The 16,026-nt window shown below is 38.3% G+C and overlaps 1 protein-coding gene across 3 annotated transcripts in view; it reads left to right on the top strand.

Annotated features, from left to right (window-relative positions):
• Positions 1-16,026, top strand: part of MCC (MCC regulator of WNT signaling pathway) — a 230,681-nt gene that overhangs the window by 26,098 nt on the left and 188,557 nt on the right. For 2 of the 3 annotated variants that reach the window (XM_055790266.1, XM_055790267.1), the window contains exon 2: positions 1,029-1,276. The exons of the other annotated variant lie outside the window; for it this stretch is intronic. In XM_055790266.1, the coding sequence (XP_055646241.1) occupies positions 1,029-1,276 (248 nt within the window). The remainder of the gene's footprint in view (positions 1-1,028; positions 1,277-16,026) is intronic. 3 annotated transcript variants of the gene reach the window in all.

The raw sequence follows: 16,026 nt of genomic DNA on the forward strand, positions 1-16,026 counted from the left end.
TCCAGTTAACATCCAATACCTTCTTTCCTGTTGTTCCCTGACTGAACTTGATAATGGTTATTCAACCTGTCTTTATCAACTTCTGGTTAATGATTTATTTATTTTTTTGTATCAGCTGCTACTGTTGAGAATTCTTTCAAAATACTTAATCTTCTAATAACTTAAAGAGTTTTAATAAAAAAAAGTTTTGATAACTTAAAGAAGTTAGAGTGGTGGGGAACAAACCCCTCAGAATATTTTCTCCTGAAACTAATGTTATACCCCAAATTAAGCCTAAGGTATGTTCTTGAGGTTCTTGTCTTCACGTAAAATAGAAAATGGCAGTGGTCATAGTGTTGCTGGTTTGTGGTTGTTTTTTTGTTTTTTTCCTGGATAGTATGTTTATGGTTATATGCACACATTTTTCCTAAGGGCAATTGGACCAAGCAAGCTTCTTCAGAGGGTTTTGTAGTCAGAATGTTTGGAGACAGGCTTGAAGCCAATTAATCAAAATAGCATTTCTCTTTTCTGCTGTTTTCTTTGTCCTTGTTATGTTTTTCCTCCTTAGCTTACCACTGTTGTGGCAAAAGAAATTTCCTTGGCCTGTCCTGAGTAAAATAGAAATGTAGGTAGCCCTTGATCTAGTCAGAAGGTAATTATTTAAATTCCTATTATGTCACCTTTTCAGAAGATACTGTGAAAATCAACAGCAGGATTCAGCTCTCCCTTGTGTCTATTGCTGCTAGCAGAAGTGTTAATAACACCATGAAAATAGAGGTTAGCACTTTAAGAGAAATGTTCCCTTCTTTTCCATCATTTTTCTGTGTTGTAATTTCTTGCCAGTCTCATAGTGCATTTGTTGGATTAACAAAAACAGTAGTTGGCTTATTGGTTTTAAATGTGTGCATTAATGCATTTCCAGATCAGACAGAATTAGTATTCCTTTTCTTCTAAAATTGTTTTTTTTTCTTCTCTTTTCCCACTTCTCCAATCTTTCTTCCACTTCTATCCTTCCCCTGCCCCTATTTTCCATCTAAAAATATCCTTAGGAATGACTTGCTGATGATGTGCCGCCAGCTGAATATGGAGGAGTCTGTCGCAGAGATCATGCACCAGCTGGGAGCAGATGAAAATGGAAAAATTTCCTTCCAGGATTTTAGTCAGTGCCGCATGGAACTGGTACGAGAAATCAGGAAGGAAGAAGTGGAGCTTTCTGTGAAATCGGATGACTCTTGTAAAAAGAAAAAGTTAAGGGATAGGATAGCTTCCTGGCCAACTAGCAGCAATAACAGTTTAGGTAGGTATGACTTTTAAATGTCCTGTTGGTGTAATTTAACAAAAGATAAACTCCACAGGTTTTGTTACCAATTTTACTGGCATCAAGATTTCCTCTGATTAGAGTGCTGTTGTAATGGGTGGAGTCTGGTCATTGGTACGTAGACCAGAATGTGTGCAGAACAGCCTCTTCTAAAAAACATAGTTGCACAAGACAACGACCTTTCTTGAAAGCACTAGAGCTGCAGAGCTTGGGTGGTAACTGAGGATCCAGTGAACTCTTTGTCTGTAAACCCCAGACAGGTAGGTAGGTAGAAATACTAAACATGAGGAGAGAACTGTAGGAATGTGGATGTTTCTTGGATGCTTTAAAAATCATTCCACTTAGTCGGAGATCTGAGTGCTGGAAGTGTCTTGTGATTTAGAGAATACAAAAATTACCCTTGCCTTTTGCCCTCTACCCGGGGTGATGAAAAAAGGAAAAAACCTTGCTATGCCATCTGGAACATTGGATGTAGGAAGGGATTGTCTGTGTCATTGAGTCTAGTCCTTGATAGCACTAGGGTCAATCAGCATTAAACCAGAAATGTTAACACCTACAAAATGCCTCCTTTCACCCTGTAACAGCTGCAAGAGACCAGAGGACACAGCTTCTGTGGTCAAAATTCCAAAAATGCAAGGTACTGTGTAAAAAGCTGTGGGTGTTGTCAGTGCTCTAGCTCCCTACAGCAGCTGCAAGCTAGCTAAACAGGAGTGCTGGCCCATGATCTGGAACTGACCTACATCCATCAGAAGGCAGCTATCAACCTCTGATTGTATTTAGTTAGAGCTGTGTCACCTTGACCTTTTGTTTAGGCTAGATAATACACCTAGATTTTTTTTAAATACTTTTCTAACAAGAGATACACCATTAGTCATCCCAATAGTCTTTCTTTGCATATGTCATGAATTAAGTTGGGAGTATTTTTTACAGTTGGATATACTTCATACGTCTTCCTAGAGAGTTTGCTTGTCTGTGTTGTGGCTCCTCATGTAAATGGCCTGTTGTCAGAGACCAGTTCTCTCTGACCAGGTTCTTTTAGATATTGAATATGTGGAGGGTGCCATGCTTACCATTAGATTTACTTATTTGAAGAGAGTTTATGTTACACGGGATTTCTGATTTAGCAGGGTGATACAAAACATACTGCAAACACAGTACAAATACGTTACAGACAGCAGAATATAGCAATTGCAGTGCATGGTTCAATCATGATACCAATGTGATTCCCAGTGTCTGTTAACATGCTCACCATCACAACACTGGGCGTCCCCCATCTCACCGGGAAGACATAGGTGGGTTGAAGCCAGCTCAAACCCATTGCTCTCATAAATTCTTTTGTTAGTTTTTTACGTTTTTATAGTCTTTATGTTGGGCTGAGTCATGTATACACCTCCCCCACGTTGGCCTGACTGACTCAGGGAGACATTCACACACTTAATGAACTCGGGGAGAAATAACCCACCAGTTGATTCACTCAGCTGTTGATAGCTGTTTATCTAAAGCAAAAGACCACCCTCAGGTCCACTTGGGTGTTGAGATCAAATCAGCTTTTTTGCAACAGCTGTGATCAGTAAAACCCTGCATTATTCCCTGAGCTCCATAGACACATTGCCCTGGCCCATCTCCTCTGAGCCTTCTTCCATGGTAGGGGTTTCCTGGCCAGTCACACCTGTCTTATTTTTTCAGTGTTCAGTCTCCTAGAATGTAAAACTGGGCATGTGAAAACTGGGTATCTGTTAGTTTTGGGCTTTGTTTTTGTGTTTGTGTTTATTTATTTGGGGGACAGGACCGGATGGGTTTAGCATGTATTTCTGTCTTCTAGTAATTCTGCACATATTTTTGGCTGGTCATCTCAGGCACTCAGACTTTTCTTGTCTGCTTTATATCCTTGGTGAATTTCTTACCCTCTTGCTTTTTAGATTGACTGTACTTTTCCCTCACCATCTTATCATCTGATGCTCATTCGCTTTTCATTTTGGCTTCTCAGTATAGCAAATCTGTTTTGTAGCTCTATTTATTCTCCATTTCATTTCTTTTACTGCTTCATAGTCTTATTTTGTTGTTAATATTGCCTCTGCTTATGCTTCTTCCATATATATTCTTGAATTGCAAGATGAATAACTCCACAGTTTCTATGCCCATCATTGCCTGTACTGAATCTTCATAATCCTTGGGCTCATTGCATTTCTAGCCCATGAATCTCTTTTAGGAGCTCTATCAGACAATAGTTAAAAACCAAGATATTGCTTAATCTGTTTTTTAATTGGATTAAGGATGGTGTGTGTTCCCTAGGTGATATAATTATCTTCTGGCTCTGTTGGCTGTTTTCTCAATGCTACCACTATTGTATTTTCCTGCAAAACAGAAATATACTTCTGCCCTCAGACTGCTGTACAAAGTTTCAGTTAGCTGACTGGATTTCTGGCAGGTTGGATTATAAAATCTTCTTCCTTAAACAAACCAGCCTAATAATTATGGTGTATTTTATTAAATCAGGGGTGAAAGATACATCCTATGCTTTATCAGAGGAAGGTCTGCATTGCAGTCTCAAAATGTGTCCCACAAAGAAATCTTATTAAGTGCTTCCAAAAAATAACCATAGATGAATATGCAAATTTTTTAACATATACAATTCAATCCCTACTCTTTTTAACTCTTTTTCCATTTTATGAGAGTAATTTAATGCATTTTTAAAGTTCGTGAGTGAACTCATATTTCTTCTAATATTTTTTTTTTCAAAAGTTAGTTTAAGTCCAGAACACCTTTGCTATATTTGTTGTATTTTGCTCTGTACTGGTGAAGCCTATTTTACAGTATTTTGTTTTTAAACCTATAGGGAATTTATGGGTTTTGTACTTGTCCTGCCTTGACTCTTTGCAGATTCTGTAAGACTTTTTAATAATTAGAGGACATAATGAGATGCTTCCCCATGTAAACAAAAATGCCCATAATGAAAGGGTATAATAATAATAAGCGTTTAGAAAGCAATTGGTTTTTATTTGGTTGTAAAAGAAAACCGTTGTGGCAGTATCGTTCAAGGTGTTCTACCGATCTTTTTTTAAAGAGGCAAGGAAACACCACTGTAATGTATTTCTGTGATATAAACACTGCACAGAGTATCAACATGTGAGCTGCAGTTGCAGTCAAGCTTGAATTATGATCTGCATATGGTTCCATGCCTTTCATGTCTTTGAGGGCTCACATATGTATTAGTGATCAAAGAGTTGATTGTGTTACACTGACTGACTGCTATTGCTTTCTAAACATTGTTTAAAACAGGAGACATCATCATGTGCAAATTCAAACATACAACATGTAAACTTGGTGGGTGTTCTTTTCTTTTTGTGTATCTTTTTTATTTTATAAAGAACACTTTTTAATAAACATTATTTTCAAAGATAGTGTACAGGGCTTTTTTCAAGACCAATTTCTACATAATGTGTCAGCTGATAATCCTTGAAAGCTGTTACCATGTATCCATGTGGGATGCATAAATTTACAAAATTTCAAAACTCATTTGATTGTCACTGAGTAGCAGGGGTCCAGGTGATCTGAAGCAAAGGAATCCAGCCTCTGCCCTGACTTTTCACACTGCAAGTTTGTATGTAATTGTACAGATTACCAGTGACACAGCATTTTGTGCAGGATTTTCTTGTAGCTGTTCATGATTTCTTAACAAAGGGTACAAAAATGTTTGCATATATCTAAAGAAAAGATTGTCTTTGCTACTGTCCTGATTTTGGCTAGGGTAGAGTTAGTACCAGAGTAGCTGGTACAGCGCTGTGGATTTAGTTTTGGGTTTAGTATGAGAATAATGTTGATAACACACTGATGTGTTAGTTGTTGCTAAGTAGTGCTTAGCCTAAGACAAAACTTTTCAGTTTCCCGTGCTCTGCCAGTGAGCAGGGGCACAAGAAGCTGGGAGGGAGCAGAGCCAGGACAGCTGCCTGAACTAGCCAAGGGGATACGATAGAACATCATGCTCTGTATATAAACTGAGGGGTGTTGGCTGTGGGCCACCAATTGCTGCTTGGGGACTAGCAATTGTATTGTGCATCTCTTGTTTTTTGTTTTGTTTTGTTTTTCTTCTGAGTTTTATTCCACTCTCCCTCTCTCTCTCTTTTGTTACTGTTATTGTTATTATTACTATATTTTATTTCAATTATTAAATTGTTCTTATGTCAGCCCACGACTTTTATCTTTTTCCCAATTCTCTTCCCCATCCCACTGTGTGTGGGAGGAGTGAGTGAACAGCTGCATGGTACTTAGTTGCCAGCTGGGATTAAACCATGACAGCTACCTATAATTTTTGCATTTCATTATAAAGGAAATAACTGGGAAAAAATGTCCTAAGAAAAAATTACAACTAAATGACTATTGAATTTCAGCTCACCCATCATTTTTTATCACTAATAAGGTTATTCTAGTAATTTTGCCCAACAAATGTTTCTACTGTATTTCTAGGTGAGATATAGACAGAAGGAAACTGGTTGACTGTTTTAGTCAAGTACAGGACTCAGGTATATTAATACTCAGTCATACGTGTGCTCGGTAAGCCAGACTTGCATCCACACCTACCATTTAGACAATCAAATGGATGCATAGATTTAAGTTTAATCTTTTGTTCAAATACATGAAAAAGGACATTTTTTAAGTTACTATAATGATACTTTTTGCTGCTTGGATATCAGCAACTCAAACCTATTATATATTGTAGTTCTTACCCTACACCATTCATGTCAATGGGAGCTTTAACAGTAATTTGCAGGCAATAACCACAGTTTTTTCTATGAGTGAAGTGGAACGTGAACTCTGTTAATGTTCTTTAGACATTGTTTAAAATACAATAAAAATTAATAAAATTACTTTTGAAAATGTTGCTGAAGTCATGCAGTGACTGTATGCTACCTGACCTTTAATATATTATTTCAGTAGGAAATACGGGAAGAAGGTCAGGTACTGGTCAAATCTGTGGGTTTTATTTCCAGTTATGGAGACTGAAAACCATGATGGGTACCATAAATCTGTGTAATCATCTAGCGAGTAATGGAAGTGGATTGCTGGGCGAATGAGAGCCTGTAGTACAGCAGAACTACACCTCCAATGGTGTAAAGCAGGAAGCTGCCTGAACATTTGTGGCTTCTGTCAGGTTTTTCAGTGTTATATAGTTTTATATGTCTCATATAAAAGCTAGAATTAGAATTATTTAGATGTTGTATAGATTTGTCTAGCTTTTTACAGGTAGTTGGCAAACAGACTATTCTTTATCATGGGGAAAAAATGACAATTTCTCCTACCTGTTGTTTTTGAGGGGGAACAAAAAATGGTACTGTTTATTAGTAAATTCTTTGTTTAGACAGGTGAATGATTTCCTGTCCTGCTGAAAGCTGCATGTACTTATTGATCTTATTTCATATTATAGATAAGTAGTTATGAATACTAGAGTCCATAAGCAATCTTTGGCTTGTGTGCTGGTTCCAGCTGGGGTGCAGTTAACTTCCTTCTCGGCAGCGGGTGCAGCTGTGCTGTGGCTGTGCTGTGCGAGCAATGCTGACAGCACACGGGTGGGTTTGGCTGTGCCCGGGTGGTGTCTATCCTCAGTCAGGGACTTCTCAGTGTCTCAGGCCCGGCCAGCGAGAGGGCTGGGGGGGCACGGGGAGCTGGGAGGGGACACAGCCGGGACAGCTGGCCCGAACTACCCAAAGGGATATTCCACACCATGGGGTGTCACGCTGAGTATATAAACTGGGGGGGTTGGCCAGGGCCTGGGAATCACTGCTCAGGGAGTGGCTGGGCATCCATCAGCAGGTGGTGAGCAGTTGTACTGTGCATTGCTTCTTTTCTCCCTTCCCATTGGATTTCATTCATCTCCACTTCTCCCTCCTTTTCATTATAATTGTTATAATTTTTATTATTGGTTTTGTTTCAATTATTTAATTATTCTTATCTCAACCCTTGAGTTTTACATTCCTTCCCAGTTCTCCTCCCTGTCCTTTGGGGTAGCGGGGGAGTGAGCTGTAGGTTAGTAGTTAGTAATTAATTCATAGCCAAGTCCCCCGTTCTCTTTAGTAAAAATACATCTCTTGAAAATTTGATATGATAATTTATTTGCATTGTGGATCAAGCGTGAGAATTGATCAAAGGAATGGTAGAAATTCAGCCTCAAATTAAGCTTGTGGGTAAACATGAGAGGCAGGCCAGTTGGGGCTGAAAAATCACTATTTTTCCTTTGCATTAATTCAGTGTTTGATTTTACCACAAATAAATTGCTTCCAAGAAACTGATGCAGTGATTAAATTTATTTATGCTATATTTAATTAAAAACTATAGAGCTCATATGGAATCGGATGTGCTGCAGATTTTCTTGAGACCTAGAAGCACGAAGTTTCACCTTATATTTGTTTGACTGGTAAAAGCTGTGAATATCTGCTGTGCTAAATTTAACTACATATGACCTTCCATTAACTGTAAATGGTTCAGTTTATTACTTTTAAATATTCTTTTAATACCAGTATATTTGTGCCAAGCAGCAGAATATAGGTAGTTATTATTTTAATATTTTTTTTAGAGACTTGGAGTGCTAAGATCTATGAGCAGCCAAACAAATGAACCTAGATTTCCAAGGGATTTCTAATTGACAGCTAACTAATCTTATTAAAACTGCAATGTGTAGTATATGTTAAACACTAGTGAATCTACAAAGGATGGAAGGCATTCCTGCAGAATGGGTTCTCTGGTGTCTAATAGGGCAACATTTGGTTGAAGCTTTCTTATTATTTGAATATTTGTAAAATATAAGAACAGCTAATTTGCATTAGACCAGAGGTTATTCTGAAACATTATCCTCTCTCTTAGAGTGGTGAAAAGCAAATCGTTAGAGAAGATAATAGGAATTGGGTGAACATTTAATGATGCTTCTCTATTCAGTTCAGGGACTTTGAACTACTGATAGTTGCACTTGTTCACACATGCATTGCTTGCCTATCTCCCTCTGTAATACTGTCTTACAGAGCTGAGTCTCTGAACCCACGCTGGTCTTCAGCATTCACCATGTCCTGCAGCCAAGAGTAGCACAGCGTACTCTTTTTGTGGTATGAGGAGGAAGCACTTTTTGTTTTGCCTCAATTTCCTAACCTCCTCCTTCCATGTGTGTGGGTTGGTTCTCTCTCTCTCTCTCTTTGCCTCCCCCCCCTTTTACTTTTTGTTTTCACTTTTGTGTGAGTAATCACAGTTGAGCATTGCATCACATGTCATTATTTTTCTCATCAGGAGAACTAACAGAATCTGTCATCTCTGTGCTTCCATAAAGCTTATGGGAATTTAGTATATTTGAGACTTTGACTAGCATATGTCTTTCAAATTGCCAAGTAGCTTTGAAAATGGGAGGGAAGGGGGAAGACAGACAGGCTAGTGGGCAGAGCATAGCATACCTACAAGGAAAGGCAGGAAGCTGCCCTTCTTGATAGCTGCTGCCACCAAGAGCCAACAGAATGGCTGGCCCAGACCTTGGCCACCTCAGCACCACACAGCTCTGCAGAGCACCACAAGTTGGCTTATTCCAGAGTGACATTGCTGTTTTCCATGCTTCTTGGTCAACTTCAATGAGAAGACATGGAGCTGTGGTTTACCATATGGAACTGGATTACAGCATCACTTTTGTCCCAGTTTATGCTTTCCACACGAACTGTGATAATCTTGAGAAACCAAAAGGGTGCGGCTGGGATTTTCATAGAGGCCATGCTTCATTTGGCTCAGGGATGGGCAGTGTGATACATCCTGCTCTAGCTTTTGCAAAACAAGGGTTGCCTCTCAGCACATTTCTGCTTACTCTCTCCTGACTTACGTGATGGCATGCTCTTCGCCTACTCACTTCTAGTATCACCAGTGTAGATCTGACATACTACGGTTCATAAAACAGCAGGCAGCAAAATGACAGTGACAGACAACAATCTCAGGATGTTTTGTTTGTTTGCTTTGGTACCTATGAATTGAAGTCAGATCCAAACTGAGATTGTCTTGAGTGGAAAATAACCTGGGGAGAAGCTGATTGTTCACATACAGAGAAAATTGCCATGTGGGGGCGTGGTTTGGTTTTTTCCCCCAAAAAAATGCAATGCATACAGTACAAATACTGTACCTGGATGGTATGTTGCAACTTTACCTAGCCTCTGCATGATTTCAGGTTTTGTGCCCTTTTTCCTATTACTGTATACACCCCTCTTTACTAGAGATTATCAATTTCCAGGAAAAAAAGGATTATTGTCTCCCTTACTGTAAACTTCGAATGAAATATTGGGTTGAATTCCTGAGTATGGTGCAGTTCTTAGCCATCAATGTTCTGGCAAAATGGAGTATGGTAATTAAACAACACTGAGTTCTAGAATATATTGGTTTCTGGGCTGTTGATAAGTCATCCTCATCATCTGTTGCTTGTGTCTGAGTAGAGGAAATGGTTGTCATGTCTCAATGATTATCTTAAATCATTTCAGATTCAAGGAGAAGTCTATGAAGGTGTCGTGGATAGTGTGGTTTTTTTCTGTTTCATCATTTCATATATGGCCAATGCCAGTCTACTGACAAGTAATGAAACCATGATAGTTTGCAGATATACATTTCTACAGTAATTGAAATAAATTGAAGAAGCTTACGTGACTGAAATTCCACACACATTTGTTAATATGCATGGCTTGGGCTACTGGTTTAACACAAAGCTGTGTTGCATGACTGGGAAATTGTATTGAGAGAAACTGTCTGCCACTGGAAGCATCACTACATTTTTTACTTTCTCAAAACTTTATAAAGAATGAGTTACCTGATACAAACTTGGATTGTCTACTTTATGGGTTTGATCTTGGCAAGCTCCTTTCATCTGTCCTAATTTTCACATAGGCATTTCGTTTATTTGTCTTAAGATTTCAGGAAGTTTTTATACTTGGTAAAAATCTACTTAGAAAAATATGTTATGGAGTGTAAAAAATCAAAACCTAAAAGCCTAAAAAAAGAGATGTTAGCATTACTTCAGTAATTGGGAGTGCTCATTAAGTTTCAAACTGTTCTAATTTCTTTAAAAGTGCATTTACCTGCTTCCCAGATTTAATCTATAGTTATACCCTATAGTGAGTCTGGGAGCACAAAATTCCAGATCTCCTGAATTCTGAATATCTGAATATTGAGTATACTTCAGTGAACCGGAAATACAGTTGAGGTTTTGTGATGATTTGAATAAACATACACGTAGAAAATGAAAATGTTTTAACTGTAGTTCAGGGGCACAGGGGAGACGAAGCATCAGCTGACTGTACTTGGTATACATGCTACCGTTGTCATATGCACCTAAAACTGTACATGAGCCTTCAGTGGGCACTGAGAAATGTAACCAGAGAACATTTATTTTACTGATGTCTACAAGAGAAATCTTGTCTATTACAAGTATTCACTTTGTGTGTTCTCAAAGGCCAGTAATTTTACTCTTTCAGTCAATTCTTGACTTCTCTTTCCATTTGTTCTTTGTCATATTTTCATGCCAAAACCATTATCCCTATTAGGTCATTTGTGTGATGCTGATGAGTGCTTTTATGATCTCTGTAATGCTGTCAGGTGTGTGCATTGTATTTTATGTTCCTAGTAATTCCAATGTAAAATGCTGCTCATATTCTTTCAAAGTGTACTTGCTTGTCTTGGCATAATATTGAAGTGTTATGGAGCTTTTTGTTCTTTGAGGAGTTTAGAAAACACTAAATCTAAACAAAAATTATCAAAGGTGTCAGATGTCTTTTTCTGAGAAATCCAATTTTTCTTTTTTAGAGCAAAATTTATTCATGCAATTCAATTTTCTTCTTAGATCTGATTTCATGAAATAGAGTATTTCTCTCATGGAGTAAATTGCCTGCCTTAGTCAGTGTGGGGTGTAGCTGTGGCTTCCTTGCCTTAGAGTTTCTTATCCTCATTTCCAATCCTAATGAGAAAATGACTGAAATAGCATAGCCTAACATAATGTCTTCTATGCAGTGTTCATCAAACCAGAGAATGGAGGGAGGAACGTGACCTAGATAGTGTGATTCCAGAAACCCTTGTCTTAAAGATTCCTCATTTCCCTTAACTGCTTCTCCCATAGCAAAATACTTCCTTCTAGGTCACTAGAGAAGAGCTGAAAAAAGTGCTAATGAGAACTTTCTCTAGGACTGAATGCTGAGTTGAGAATGCACTTAAAACTTAATGCCTCTGCAGACTGCTCTTTTGTAAAAAAAAACCCAACCAACAAACAAAAATCAACAAACTCTTTTATTCTGAATTCTTCCGGAAATTCCAGTGGATGTTTAACAGAGAGCTTTCTATATTTTTAAATAAACATTCTCACCCACCTGTGCATCAGACGATCAGTTATTATAATCACTCTATTGCCTTGCTGTCATTCATATTGTTTTGTCATCTAATGCAAAAGAATAAATAGGTTTAAAAGTGTGTTTCCTGTTAAATGGGAAAGAGTTACTCTAGCTGACAGGTTTGGGGCATGTACCAGGTGGTGACAACCATGGACAGTGAAGCTGGAGCCTTTGGTCTTTGATTCCTGTATTCGAGAGGTTCCCTGACTTGCATAGTGCCTTATGTGGTTATCTTGTGGTTTTCAGTAGGTTCCATTCCAGATATAAACAGTTTACCTTCTGGTAACTGTGAACAAAAAAGCTATCCCCACTTCCTCATTAGTTTCCTATAACTCTTGAGAAGTATCACAGACAGCAGGATGTGAGGGAAAGCACTTGTTTTTTGTTTTGTGCTGTGGAGAACAATGGTGTTACAGAGTCACATGATATTATGTATAAAACGATGGAAATACTTTCAATAAGCTCCAAATACGGCTTTATAATTTTCACTTCTCTAGTCAGGTTAGCTTAGTATAAAGTTGATTCCTCTCTGGAGCATAGCTTCTGTTTTGTCTTACTGTACTTCATACGTTCTTGAGCAATCAGAACTGTCTTCACACTTCTGAATTTTCTTTAAAGTGCATTTGGCCCTTGTAATTTTTGCATGAGCTTCTGGGAGCTGGATGTTTGAATGCCTAGAGACTTACCTTCCATTCCTCTGGGTTTTCTGCCCCCCCCCCCGCCCTCCCCCCCCCCCCGCCCTTTTTTTTTTTCTTATAGCTAGACCTACTCTTTGACATCTTATTCAGCTGACCACTAAGACCAAAATGACTCTTCTTTGTTAATTTTGTACATTTTCACCTTCATTCAATGGTTCTTTTACCTCCACAACTATTACTAGTGATGTTAGTATGGAGCTTGGAAATAACTAGTGCTTTTCACAAATCTCCCTGTTGCCTTTATTGAGTAATAGAATAGGTATTCAAAGTTCCCACTCTTTTGATAGGTTGTCACATATTAACTGCTGAATGAAAGGTTAGCAAACAAAATGTTGAAAAATAGCCATTCTTCTGGTAAGATAATGCTTTTGGATTAGAGAAGGGTTCTGTCTTCAGTCAGTCAGAATCTGAACCTTGAAAGCTGAACAAAATGGAAGTGGAAATGAGAGGAGATGTCTGGCTCACCTTAGAACACTGCAAAGTCACCAACTGCCTGGGTTTATAACCTTTTTATGCCTATTGATTGATCTGGTGTGTGAAGATGGTAGAAGCAGATGGGCTGTATCTCCAGGAATTGTTGTATACATGTAGTAAGGCATGAAGAAAATGTGCTACAATAAGTATGCAACTTCTGATTACAAGATTATGGCTGATTGAAATAGGTTTTGAGACTAGAGGCTAATATTTGACTGAGAGAACTTAACTCTGCCCACTCAGCTGTAAAATCATATTCTAGAATTAAGTTTCTCCTAGAAGCTGCAAGCTGTGGCCGGTGTACATAAATTATAGTGTTAAATGTCAGAGTTCCCCAAATAAGTTTAAGTAACAAAATGTCACTGATTCCTCATGGAAAACTGTGATCAGACTTTGGATCTCTGCTGTTAAGACTTTCCTTGTTGGGTGAGGTGTAGATATGTGACCTAGAGGTTGGTTGTGCTCATAGTGTCTTACATTGTCAACTGTCTTCATGTTTGTCATTCGTATGCCAGACTCATTTGAGAAGCTGATGCAGGGCTAATCTTTTAGTGCCTCACTTTTCCTCATATCCCAAATCCTTTCAGCAACTAATACATCTTTAGTGCCCTGCCATCTTTCCTACTTTGATAGCAAAGATGAAGTCACATAATGCTTGGTCCATCAGCATAGCCTGGTGAAGTTGACCTTTACCAAAGCAAAAAGCCTGGCTGTATGGGTAGGCTTGTAGTTACAGTGGGTACCTGCTTCCATGTTGCAGAGTACAAGCCTTCTAGGCAGAAGGTTAACTGTTAGTAGAGAAGATGAAATGCTCTTTTCTTTCAGGTCACCATAATGGGATGACACCAGTACCAGAACACAGAGCTCTGTGCTGTTACTGAGAGCTTTGTAGGTGATAAAGGAAAGTTAAACTAGCAAGAAGTCTCAGTGCGCCTGGGCAAGGTATCCTATCATAGTGATACTTGTCAAGGAAATTATTTATAAAGTTACTTTAAACAGCTTTGTTACAATTCATCAAGTGACATTTTATCTGTGGTTATGGAATCTTGTATGTGTATGTGTTACCAAATTAAACTGTCCTTTGTTTTACTTAAATGTAAAATGTATCAAAGTTTAAATAATTGTAAGGAAATAAGTAAGATCTAGGACTAACTAAATGAACAGGAAAACCCGCAGAAGACAAAAGGTTTAAATAAATGTTACAGGCAAGATTTAGGCTGTCCTGCTGCTGGTGGATCTACATAACACTAAGATGCTCTACTCATCTACCCTACAAAACGCTAGAAACAAACAGTTCCCATTAGGTACTTAATATTTGCTATAACATGAATTTTACCCGGAATTAATTACAGGTCAAGACAGGCAAGTGCTAGTAGTACTAGGAAGGCGATTAAAGAAATACATGTGTGGAAGCTTGTGTATAATCAGAAGCTTTTATCCTGCAGTTTTAGTAAAGTCTGATGTATCCATTCAGACCAAAAAGGATTGATTTAACTCTCTTATTCAGGAATTGAAATGTTGCTTTGAAAACAATTATATGCTCTTATATTACTTGTCTATATTGTGTAACTAATTACACACACACCCACCCCGCTTGGTAGTTGTAACAACATTAATTTTCTGGCATGCTTATTACCTGGGAATTTTCATGAGAATAATTTTGTTTCATGTAATACAGAAATTTCATATGATTTTAAGTGTAAAGCAACAGGGAAAACTACTGTGGAATGTATGTAGTTCTGTAAAGACTAATTCTTAAACACAGATTTAGGACCTATAGATTCCTAGTTATCAGGTTGGCTCTCAGCTTTTGGTGTGCCATCATACCTAATGATTCTTTCTTTCTGATTACTATTGTAAGAGCAACACTTTTATGTTAATTACAGCAGCAAACGAGTTAATTCCTGACTGAATTTTCAGTTATGACTGAAATCTCAGTTGTGACAACTCTATACTTTCCCTGCAGAGCTGAGACTTGAAAGGTGCATGATCCAGGAGGTCAGCATCTTAACAGCCAGAGTTTTGGAATCTTTTGGGAGAATAGTGGGCAAATTTAGAGATTAGGGTTAAGCCCAAAATAAAATAATGGATATGCTTTCTGTTGTAACAGTCATATGTCCTTGCATTTTTAGTATGTATGTTTTGGAACAGGAAAACAGAGCTGAGCTTGTAAGAAAACTTTATTCTTTTATTTTAAGGTTAACTATACAGTCACAATACAGCCATAAAAAACCAGTTTTTCCTGGATGTCTTTGTGACTGACAGGTGACTTCTGAGCCAGCTGTGTGTTGTAAGTGCTTCCAGTCTGTTAGCAGGTGGTGCAATCTATGAAGGCCACTTGGGTCTTCAACAAAGCTACTGTTGTTAATTGAATGAATGTGAAAGGTCTTTTTGCAGAACAATGTTGTTTGAGTAATAGAAATTTAGTGCACGTACTCTGTTGTGCCTTATTTAGCTCTGTAAAAAGAGGAGTGTCTATAGTGTATAACAGCTCTCTTAGTTCTGTGGCTATACTTGTGCAGAGTTGTTTCCCATGTTCTTGTCAAGCCTGGGAGTTGGCAGAACTGATGCCCTGTCTTCCTAAAGCTCCTGAGACATTGCTGCAGCTTGCAGCTGTGGGCTGCTGATTTTTTTGCTCTACGGTAATGCTGTAGCCACAAGAGGGCAGAGGTACCTAATGCTGTCGTAGTTCGTGCCACACGGTGTAAAATATTGCTGGTGGCAGCATCTTTGTTCAGCTTGTTGGAGAGCTTGCAGCATGGAGATAGATAAGCACGGTGGTGCATGCTCTTGGTGTAAAAGTAATTGAATGGATCCTTAACTGTTACTTGTACCTGTGGTAATCAGTCATGGTAATGATATTAGTATAAAATGTAAATATTTTTTGTTTTATTTTCTACTTACATATTTAGAGACTAGCAGATACGCATTACAGTAAGGCAGGGAAGCCACCTAAATTGTTTTGTCATGTGTAACTGCTTTACAGGGTGTTAGGGAGTTGACCTAAAGCTAAATATTAGTTGCTGTCTTGCTTCCCTTCTGGCAGGTTTTCTCTGCACTTTTGCATCTTCAACTTACTTGGCAAGGGGGAGGCACTCTCCTGGTACTTTATTATGTAGTTTATTGCTTCTCCCTGGCATTGTATTGAATAAGTAATAACCACTGATTAGTAAAC

This window comes from Falco peregrinus, chromosome Z, assembly GCF_023634155.1.
Source record: "Falco peregrinus isolate bFalPer1 chromosome Z, bFalPer1.pri, whole genome shotgun sequence".
Taxonomy (NCBI): Eukaryota; Metazoa; Chordata; class Aves; order Falconiformes; family Falconidae; genus Falco; species Falco peregrinus.